The 12193-nt window shown below is 36.3% G+C and overlaps 1 protein-coding gene across 1 annotated transcript; it reads right to left on the reverse strand.

Moving 5' to 3' along the window:
• Positions 1–228: 228 nt before the first annotated feature.
• On the reverse strand, positions 229–9834 carry LOC144450514 (glycine N-methyltransferase-like). The gene is made up of 5 exons (XM_078141159.1): positions 9497–9834; positions 7009–7136; positions 4435–4694; positions 3774–3931; positions 229–2625 (listed from the first exon to the last, which is right to left on the reverse strand). The coding sequence occupies exons 1-5, from the start codon at positions 9700–9702 to the stop codon at positions 2457–2459; spliced, it is 921 nt and encodes a 306-aa protein (XP_077997285.1). The 5' UTR covers positions 9703–9834; the 3' UTR covers positions 229–2456.
• Positions 9835–12193: the final 2359 nt, after the last annotated feature.

The raw sequence follows: 12193 nt of genomic DNA on the forward strand, positions 1-12193 counted from the left end.
GACAGAATTGCCTTGACTCAATGCAATGGGAATCACTTCTGCTGTTTGACAGTAATACACCATTCTGGCAAACAAGTTGATATGGCTAAACAAGTACCAGTGTGATGCAATATTCTGTTTTGATTTGTAATAAATGTATGACACAGAATAGGTGACTTGATAACCACATCTGCAGCTGATCCAGCACACACACACACACACACAATAAAGCAGAAATGTTTACACCCAACTGCCTTTATTTTACTAACATTTAAAGATAGTACATCGGTTCATAGCTATAATCGGTGATTTAAGACTGCACATTTTCATGTAGAAGCATGATTATTTCAAACTGTATGTGAAATTTGACAGGCTGGTTATAACCTTACTTGTCAAGCTTCAAAGGTGTCAAGCAATGGATAGGTCAGGAGAAGTAGAAGTACATACATATATATAGTAACTGAAAATAGTATGAAAAATAACTGCTAACTATGTTTTATTCATTCCTTATGTGGGACTTAAATTTGGAAGTTAAAGGGCAAGAAATAGAGACCTTTTCATTAACTATGAGTTCTGAAAGAGTCATTTCATGATTTTGCAACATCTACAATTGCTTGCTTTTTTCTAAGAAACATCAAGTTGATTTTGTGCATTTATATGGTATCTTTGCTATGGACTATTGCATCATGGGAGTCAGCATAAATAATATATCCATGGTTGCACACTGAATATTCACAAGTCCTGAGTGCCTATTCCCTTCAGTACAAAACATCTCTATTCAACACATGGCAAATGCATAATGATTTTTTAGCAAAACTGAACTGAGGTTCAGTAGTACTATAGGTATTGCATTCAAAAAATGTATGCAAATGTGCCTAGCAACAACCAAATGATCACATACATTGCGATGATAACAATGGGGATTAATAGACAATTGAATAAACATTCAAAAAATGTATGTAAATATGCCTCCAACAAGACCACGCCCATAGCAACAGCCAAATGATCATGTATATTGCAAAGATAATATCGGGAATTCATGCACAAGTGAACAAAAACATACAAAAATGTATGAAAATATATCTAACAACATGACCACGCCCATAGCAACAGCCAAATGATAGCATATATCGTAAAGATAGCAACATGGTTGGATAGGCAACTGGATAGTAGAACCTTAAACATGAGCACCTATTGTTAGCATGTACTAGCATATGGATAAACATTTGTAAAAAGTGTACAGTTGTGCAACAATGCCATTGGCGGTATTTTTTTTTTAAACAACCAAGTATGGATACAGTAAGTCAGTACACTTTTGAGAAACCAACATAAACAGCAAAGATGAAAACAACAAATAAACCACAAACTTGTTGAATGACAATTCCATTCGTGCTTTGTATGGCTGTTGGTAACTTTATAAAATTAGAACAGAAAGTGCTGAAACTTGCCCAAAACAAATTGTAGCTAACTGTTTTTAAAATTCACATAAACAATGCCACACATGCATAAAATTTAATAACCCAAACACTTAAAAAATTGTGAAAACAGATAACATCAAACTTTCCAACTGAAAAATGAAAGGTACGTTTGTTATAGACACATAAGCTCCCTTTTCTCCATCCTTTGGGTAACACATTTCTACATGTGTTGACTTAAAGAATCAGTAGATCATGATCATTTCTTGTCATTCATCCACTTGAAGCACACAAACCAAGTAAACACATCCATGCCATGAACAATTTATCTGGTCAGAAGTTGGCAAACACATACATGCAAGATTTTGGTTTTTGACCAACAGTCATATGTTAGCTTCTCTTGAACACACTCCAGTCAGAGCGTTACTGGATATGGCACTTAATATATATATATATATATACATAAAGTAACATACCATACACACACACAGAAAGGCATGTATCTATAAAACACACACTCCATACTACATACGTACAAGCATTGCATACTATAATATATTTGTTTTAAACTCAGAATAAAATAGATACATATTTTTCATTTATTGGCACCTTTTAAAAAAAAAAACTTTTAAAAAAGTAATTTGCATCCTACATACAGGCAAAGCTATTGTATCGTACTAAATCTGTAAATTGTGATTGGTGTTGCCTACAAGCAGCCAAGCTATTACACTACATCTATAAACTGAAAAGTTGCTGCTCCTCTTTGGAATACTTTGCTTTCTTTGGTGGCACAACTTTAGGGTAAACATGTTACCAACATAAAGAATATGATGTCCATAGTGCTGCTGAGATTTCATGGAAGAAAAGATACTTCTGTGAAAACAACGTATTGCACAATGGGACCAGGGAAGACATAAGCTCACTTGTAGGATTTAAACCGTGAATAGATCTGGGTCAGGGCAGCAACTTTCAGTCTTAGATCAGCTCAGAATTCAGGTAGGGCTTGACGTCACAAGAGAAGTAAATTTAAGTGTTCAATAGAAGTTTGGTATGTGCTGTTATCTATGCAGGAGGTTTCTCCACAACATGAATGTAGTAAGCTGGGTTTTCAACTTCACCAATTGGCTTGAAGTCACCATACACACTGTATTTGCAGTCGGGTCCAAAGGCCTCCTTCAACAACTCGGTGAAAGCATTCAAACGATGTGGATAGTAAGAAAGGCGGAAATTACTGAAATGGAAGATAAACACACAGGATTGTCATATTGTGGCAAATTACAATACATAATTTTTTCTTGAACAATACCATTGTTGGGAAGAAAACAAGATGTACTAAATACTATGAGGTATTTGCAATCATGGTATGGATACTGAGCATGTACTTTACTCCAACTATGTCCTGCCAACTGCTTCAGGTTTCTGTATAATTAATTTGCAAAATAGCATTCCATGATAGCAGAGTTGTTGCCATGACAATATACTTACTCAAATAGTAAAGCTAGTACAGGCAAACCAATCAAATCTCCACTATCATATTTTAGAAATCAAACAATGAGTTGATGAGGTGTACAAACTGTCAAACCAATCAAATCTCCTCTACCATAGTTTATAATCAAACAATGAGTTGATGAGGTGTACAAACTGTCAAACTAATCAAATCTCCTCTACCATAGTTTATAATCAAACAATGAGTTGATGAGGTGTACAAACTGTCAAACCAATCAAATCTCCTCTACCATAGTTTATAATCAGACAATGAGTTGATGAGGTGTACAAACTATCAAACCAATCAACTCTCCTCTACCATAGTTTATAATCAGACAATGAGTTGATGAGGTGTACAAACTATCAAACCAATCAACTCTCCTCTACCATAGTTTATAATCAAACAATGAGTTGATGAGGTGTAGAAAAAACTTACTTACGCGGACAGAACCATTTAGATATTGACAACACTATGCTTTATATAAACATGTCTATTTTGACCATTACTACATGGACTGTTATGATCAATTGCCACTTCAAATAATTATATATTTAAGTAATAAACCACCCCTGGGATGGTATCCGTATACCATGAGGTTTAGACCAGTTCATAACACACATAAGTGTCATCGATGGGAGAGGAGGGGTGTCGACGATAGGATATGGTGACGATGATGGATGCAGATGACACAGACCAACCATCTATACTAATCTCATTTTGGACCATTTGGAGATATGCTAACTGTGCTTTATCACTATTTTAGTACACTTAATTTGATGTATGGTCGCCCAATCAGATCTCTTGATCTACACCATCAATATATGACCATTGTACTGGTACAATATAATGTACTGTACATCACTCACATGATGTGTAACCAAAGCAAAGCTTACCTGAACTGTTCCTCACTCATATGTTTCTTGAAACTGTGTCCTTCACTTTCCAATGTCTTCTTTGCCTTATCAACATCAATTGTGTAGTCCAAAGTCACCATGTGTGGTCTACCATTTACATACAGTAACGATGTCTTGATGTCTTTAGTACAACTACCCTACAGGTGGAAATAAAATCAGAATGTATGGCAGGTGAAAATGAATGAAAGTGGCCATATGGATCAGGATTGGCTATTTATTTTGGAGAGTCCAACTGTTTCTATGCTTTCTGTTCAGACTCTCTATATGCTAAGAAAACAGTTCATAGTGGAGAACTGTCAGCGAGAGATCACAATTATCAACCAAACACATAAGAGAATCTCTATAAACAATAACATAGAGACAGAGAATACAAATTATGTCATTTCACCATGGTGTTCAGTTTTACAGAGAAACCTAATGTGTTCATTTCTAGTTATTTCCTCTGAACAAAATTTAGCCAAAAATTTTGGATTGCATCACTTGAGAATCGTCATGTACATGTGCCTGATGTTACAGTTATGTATCACAAGGTACTATCACTATAATAAACTAATTTCCAATGACTCCTTGGACTACAGACACTTCTGTCTATAACATCAAGTACACTGACCAGTAACAGGTGTATAGATAACGTACGTACCTTGTAATAGATATTTTTTCCCTGTGGTACATTGCCTTTGTCCAAGATGGAGTCATAGTTTCGATGATCGATCATCATGATGCCACCAGGTTTAACCATTTCTTGGAAGTTTCTAAAACATATCTTCTGATTCATAAGGTTTCCTTCAAAGTCAGGCAGATGGGGGAAGGAATTACCCAGACACATGACAGCATCAAAACCACCATGATTCAGCTCTTCCAAATCGTCTGTTAGTGTCAGCCAGTTTGCTTCTTCAATTACTGTTGGACAAGAACAGAAGCAAAATATAGCTACAACCTACCTCTTCTTAACAAATTGGTACAGATTAGATTTCCATCTTATCTTAGACTATTTATTGTTCTCCAGTGCAATGAAGAAATATATGGAGTTAGCTTGCACATTTCAGAATGCAGAAGCTCTACATTACACAGAAGAGAATAACTATTCTATCGTCATTGTAGATTCCATGTCCAATGCTGTAGTCGGCATTGATTCTATGCTTAGTGCTGTAGTTATCATGGATTCTGTGTTCAATGCTGCAGTCAGCATGGATTAGATTTCATGTTCAGTGCTGTAGTCAGCATGGATTCCATGTTCAATGCTGCAGTCAGCATGGATTATGTTCCATGTTCAATGCTGTATAGTTATCATGGATTCCATATTCAATGCTGCAGTCAGCATGAATTTGATTCCATGTTCAATGCTGTAGTTATCATGGATATCATGGAGAGAGACAGCGAGATTGTAGATGAGCCCACGTATAGTTCTAGACTGATCTGGGGAGGGAGTGCATTATATTATGTGTCTGTGAATTTGTGTTAATTAAGACATGTTGGAAGTCAAGTAATATTCAACATATAAATACACCAGCTATAATATACTATAGCTTTAGAAGAACACAATCTGTACAATGAATATTTCACCAAGTTCCCTTATTCAGAAGAGGAAATTAACTAGGTGAAAGTCACAGGTTAGATACTAATACTCATAACCCTGAAGTATGCTGGCAATACTTATACTTGTCTGTCAAATGTTTATTCTTGGAAGTGTTCCTTTCATAGCATGGAGTAAGACTGCCTTATACCATGCATATTTATCCTTATCAATTAAGTTACATAAGATACCATGAATGAATATAACAGTAACACTTAACCTTTGAACTTTCAGTGATGTTGAAATAACCCCCACATTGTTAGGAGATATTGTATGTCCCCGTTTTGGCTTAAATTGTGCTGTTGTACAGACAGTGAATATAGAATTTAACAACTTTCAAACCACAACTGAACAGCTGGGACTTAGTGATCACAGGATTAGTAGTTGCATGCACGTATGATTTCAATACATTCATCATGCATTGTCATAGTTTTCCTATCAGACATTGGTCATTCTCAATGCACCTCATCATAAAAATTAACTCTCTAGCTGTAATTTGCAGCTCACTGTTTTCCTTACTGATGTCAGTTTCTGATAACACCTTTACAGCTTGCATTTGGGGTTATCAAACTTTTGGTTGCATGTCTGATATCCAGGATCAGACAATTATACTCTGCAATATGGGTCGCAATTGCTGATATTTGGACCACAAGATGAGTACAGTAGTATATTCATCTATGGATGTACATACATGGGCAACAGAAATCTCACACAACTTCCATACAATTTCATTTTGTGGCAATTAACCGTGGTGAAATATCTGGAGACCTGCCTACTTATGATAGCACCATATCACTTAGTCTGCAAGATACAGACATTCATGCCATGCTCAGTCAGCACTCATCATCTGTACTGCCTGATAGGGCTGAACAACATGACATAATTATCTTACAGTCTAAATATCACTTTGAATGTAATATATGGTAGAGAAATTCTGTGGGCATGTAAACTGGACAGCCTGTATAGATGATGAGAAATACTCAATGGCAGAACAGCTTATAGCTTCACATACATCATGTCTTCATTTGAAACTAACACAAAAGGTTACTGGTACTATCTATCACCTGATGGCTTGAAATAATAGTACAGATTATACTTGTATTTGTACAGTTTTGTGCAGGAAGATTATAAGTTATTTTCAGACTGGTACTTTGTAAACTTACATAACCGCATCCCTTTGACAGGTGCACAATTTGTGTGTGTGCTGTGTGTGTGTGTGTGTGTGTGTGTGTGTGTGTGTGATTATTCTTTTGAAATCATGAAAAGAAAAGACAAGACAAGGAACTTTTGGGAAAACATAACTCAACTGACTAAAATGCTGTATTTTATTGCGAAAGAACAATAGTCTGACCATGATGCAATGTTTAAAGCATGATTATATCCAGGGTCCTACATTGTTTCATTATCTAGGGAGTTCAGATGTGCAAGGTTGTTGTACAAATGCATTATCTTGTCAATGCCATCTGTTTTTTCAGACATACTGAGGATAAAAATTGTTTTTTGATTAACTTTCTCTCTCATAAAATACACACATACCCGATTTGTGAAGAGTAAAATATACTTCTGGCACTGTTGTTTTCTACAATACATATCCCTCCTCTAGCTGTATGATGATGCTTAATTGAATCAATTTATACATACCCCATCTGTCAAAAGCCTCCTCCTTTCTTCTATTCCATCTCTCTTTCAGTGCATACTTCAACATTTTATCTGAGGCATCACAGCTGGTTACATGGAATCCTTCTTCTACCAACATAATTGAATCAACTCTGTAAGAGATAACATGAAATAAAGTACTTAGTTGAACATCTATATGTATAATATACCACCAGGTAATATCTTCTGTAGAGACCCACAATGTAATACCATCTATAGTGACCAATCAGGTAACCTCATCCAGGCTGCCTCACCAAGTAACACCATCCATGGTACTCAACCAGGTAACACATCCATGCTGACTCACCAAATAACACCACTTGTGGTTACTTACCCACTAGGAAATATCATTCTTGGTGACCCACCAGGTAACACCATCCGTGGTGACCCATCCAAGTAATATCATCTGTGGTGAGCCAGCAGGTAGCATCATTTGTGATGAGCCAGCATGGATGGTGTTACCTAGAGTCACCATGAATGGTGTTACCTGGTGGGTGAGCCATGGATGGTACATGTTATCTGGTGGGTTACCATAGATGGTGTTACCTGGTGGGTGAGCCACCAGTTAGCATAATTTACGATGAGCCACCAGGTACAGCCATCCATGGTGAGCCACCAGGTACAATCATCCATGGTGAGTCACCAGGTACAATCATCCATGGTGAGCCACCAGGTACAATCACCTCGTTGTGAGCCACCAGGTAACATCATGGTGACCCTCTAGGTAACACCATCCATGGTAACCATTCAAGTACTTGAACACCATCCATGGTAACCAAGTTCAAACATATGTGAACTGCTTGATCTGAAATTACTGATCTGGTTTCTGAAAGATTTTATTCAACTAATATGTGGCATGATTTTCAAAATTTGAAAACCTTTGACTACATTATCTAACTAGTACTAGTTATATAAGATATAAGAACAGACAACTTTTGATTACATAACACACAATGTAAGTAGGAAGATTTCAGAACCCAGGTTCCAGGTAAAGATAAGACATTTCTGAAAGGCTAAACCATACCCGCTGGTGACTGGATTCATTCCAGTGTCACTTTCACGGCAAAATATATTCAGATTTGACTGAACCTCTGCGCACTCATTTTTGTACATCAATGTTGTTGGATATTTAAAGAACATTGGTGTATGTTATTAAAGTGGGGGGTGAGTTCAAGAGGGGTAGTTCCCCACCCCCATCCCCACCATCAAAAACTTTTTGAAATTTTGGGACCAAAAGTATGTGCTCTAGTGAATATGCACTTCTGATCACAATATAAATATCGCTTCACAAACAAATATATTGTGAAAAATGTGAATGTATAATTTGTATGCCATACAATTCAGTATTGAAACAGCTAGTGTACAGTGCATGCACACATGTACATGTATATTCTGAACAGGGTCTGAACAGGGAACCTGTGGGTTCTGCTTTGAAACAGTGATGAAAAGCTCAAAGTTACAAGATCCTGAACACATTCATCAGGTCGGTAAAACAGTAATAGTAAGTTCTTGTACAACGACCACTGGACAGTATTGGCAAAATGTTATTTGTAAGTAATGAAGAACCCACTGGCCACCCCACCCCCAAAGACACATTGTATTGCGACACTTCTGACATGACTGCTGAACTATTTTTGCAAAGTCCAATTTGTGTATTTATTGTAGAATAGGACGTCATGTGTAAAATTAAATACATGGATTGTTGTGAGTCAGCAAGATTGTGACATTGCTGGTTTCTTCTACCCCAATAGTTAGCAGATATCTTGAAGTCACTGATCTAATGTCATTGTAAATTCAATTGCCTTATTCACTTGAACATTTCTGCTAATCAGTGGTGCATATAATACTATATAGGGACGGTGTTTCACATGATGTTTTTAAGTATTTCATGGCTGACACAAAATCACACAATTAACATTTCGATCATCAACCTTGTCTAAAGTTTTTGGAGACTGCATTGTCGACATCCTTTTAGATTTCACCTTGATGAAATGTCAACCGTTGTCAATCAAATTACATCGATCCGACCGTTGACCCCATATTTAATAGTACTATAGTAAGTATCGTGTCGTTTTATCGTTGTGACCTTGGGTGGGGATAATGATACACCTCCCTGGCGCTGTCAATCAGAACATGGGTGTAAGCCACGAATTGAACATCTTTCGTCCTTCACGTATATTCCGATTTTAAAAACCAAGAAGCTCTCACTTGTGCAAATTGTATTAAAATTTTATCGCTTTCGATTTCAAAATTATACGTGTACAAAACGAAAGCGAAACGGTCTGAGACGTGTAATCACTGCGTCACACACGTTCACTGGTACAGTAGTACCAGATAAACATAACATATGTCACCGGCCCAACCCGCTAGTGTGTCTAGTCTTCGATTCGGTAACATGAGCGCAGTGTTCCCGTCCCTTTTGTTAATACAACAATACACAGCACACAAGTGAAAGAAAGGTTAACATACTCACCCCGTGCCACAGGCAACATCCAGGACAGATGAACAGTCCTTTGTTTTCAGCAAGTTGCAAATCCAACTCTTGTATACTTCAGTTCTCTCGGACTTGCTACCGACGTACAACTCCCATACTTTCGCTGCTTTTCCATCAGCATACTGATCGGGAATACCCTGGGCAGCAACACCAAGTGAACGCGTACGATATACACTGTCAACCATTTTAGTTAGTTTGGATAGTTGTCTGGCTACTTTCTGATCTTCTACTACAGAGTCTTGACGTCGTCGATTTCTGTACAGCGCCGATGCAACTAACTTTGTGCGAGCTGCCGTGAATGGCTTCAGCTTTTTATCAAAGCATAAACACAACCCCCTATGTTTGTTGGTAAATGTTCTTTTTGACTACCTAACACACTTGACAATCGGTGGCTTGCATCATCTATATGCGCATACATAATGCTAGCTAGCTATGCAAACACCTATGTTCCATATAATGATATAAAACAATGCTATTCCTTTTCGCATATACCGACTTTTAATTGATTTCCCAAGTTTTATTGAGAACAAAGTCAGCATTTTTGTCGTAATACAAATTGAAATCACGGAGATGATCTCTTGGTTTGTCCCAAATTGTGGGTTTGAAATTTGGGTGCATTCAAAATTAAAAGTTGGATGGGGAAATACAGTTTTCTAGCTGATCCAGGACAATAGAATGACCCAAGTGCTCCACTGATAAGATAACACTAATAGTCCAGCCATATAAGGTTTGACCCGGACATAATTGCAACAGAAATTAATATTATATATATATATATATATATATATATATATATATATATATATATATATATATATATATATATATATATATATATTTATTTATTTATTTATTTATAAATTTACATATATATATATAAATTGATGTTTTACTTTTGAAAAAAACAGGGCGGGGTTGCATTGCAAATTTAAATAATTGACCCACTTTATACTGGACATACTTCCCCTGTAATCTGATACTGAGTATTCAACATATGAAGTTTCTCAGATACAACTTGTTGTTGTTGATGAGAAAAACCCTGTATGTTTAAGATATTTACACAGATGGTCTGGTCTAGCATTTATGATATTTATATATATATATATATATATTCACCACACTATTACATCATCGCATGCCAAAGTATTTTCCAAGAATCAGATCACACATTTATGAGTCATGTAGCAAACTACTTTCATCCTACCGATATCCTATATGCCAATGGGTTGGAAAGGCAATTGACAATTTTAAAATGTCTATGTACAATGTCTAAGTCCATCAGCTGCATGAGGTAACTGCATTACTATTTTGTGTATTCAGTATTTCAATCACACGTTCACTCACACAATTACAACAACAAGAACATGCAATAGATTTTATTGTCATTTTTGTTTACGTGTAACGCAAGTAAAAGTAGGGTGAAAAGTGCTGTGTCCTCACCATTCATATATGACCTAGCAAAATTATAATCAATGGTAAATTTACACATACTAATTCACACTGACCAACTCATTATGCCTAAAGACTGATCATAAAATTATTGGGTTGATATGAAATGTATCCTGGGTATGTTGTAATAACAGATTATTGTGTTTATAAGTATAACAGGGTGGTGTTCTTTTGCTGTGTCATTCATATCACATCAATGAATGAAACACTCATTATCTTCAATGTCAATCCAACTGTATACTTACACGTGTACAGTTCAACTCACACGTACACTGAGTACACATTGCCAGAACTCACTTGTCATGTAACAAGTGCCCTTACCCTGTAGATCACTAACATGGTAATTAGACTGAAGGATCTGTCATTGTTTACTCTCCACAATGTCATGGACTGTGGAGAGCAAACAATGACAGATCTTTCAGTCAACATTCCAATGAGCCTGGCAACAGAACATTCAAGTGAATGACTTCCCATTACAACTCAAGAAGCAAGGGACAGAGCGTCCTGCCAGAATATTTCCTCACTACAATGGTGGGTTTAGTCTGTCCTGGGATGATGGTCTTATATTGTGTGCAAAAACAAATAGTTAATAATAATCTTTATTTATATTGTATAGTTATATAAACACTTATCTCCTAAGAAGTCCACAGAGGGCCATCCCTTATGGGTTCAGTCTTAGTAACTATTTTGCAAGCACAATATCTAGACTTTAATGAGAGCATCAAATTAAACAATTTTCATAATATGTAAGTCACTGTCCTCTGTAATAAGTCTCTAACAGTAAACTCTAGGATATAGCTTTTGTATTTACATCATTTATATCAATTTTTTATTGTGAGTCAAAATGATGAAAACTGGGTTTTCTCGTGAGTAACCAAGTCTATGGGTAGGCTAAAGAGAACATTACAATTTGGTGGGTCACTTGAAATTACAATAGTGTCAGTGGTGCATCAACTTGACTGAGAGGGCACACTGGTGCTCTACGATGGACATTCTTTGGTATCAAGAGAACTACGCCAAACTCGACCAGTAATGCAAACAAATATATTGTGCATTACTTCAACAAAATTATCATGAACATAAACAAACAAAGTTTTGAAGGCAAGATATATAATTTGTTATTTCTTTTATGTGGAAATTTGATGGTATCAGAATTGTATGTACACTGAGAATACATAGCAATATACTGGCAGAAACGAGACACAGGTAAAGATGGTTTGTATGATC

Source organism: Glandiceps talaboti, chromosome 2 (assembly GCF_964340395.1).
Source record: "Glandiceps talaboti chromosome 2, keGlaTala1.1, whole genome shotgun sequence".
Taxonomy (NCBI): Eukaryota; Metazoa; Hemichordata; class Enteropneusta; family Spengelidae; genus Glandiceps; species Glandiceps talaboti.

What these genes read in the sequence shown, in the direction of transcription:
- LOC144450514 (XM_078141159.1), bottom strand. Translation starts at nt 9,702, where the DNA reads ATGGTTGACAGTGTATATCGTACGCGTTCACTTGGTGTTGCTGCCCAG. An exon ending in GGAGGCTTTTGACAGATGGG is followed by an intron (nt 4,695 to 7,008) that starts GTATGTATAAAT and finishes CTTGTCCAACAG; the next exon opens with TAATTGAAGAAGCAAACTGG. An exon ending in ATGAGTGAGGAACAGTTCAG is followed by an intron (nt 2,626 to 3,773) that starts GTAAGCTTTGCT and finishes CTTCCATTTCAG; the next exon opens with TAATTTCCGCCTTTCTTACT.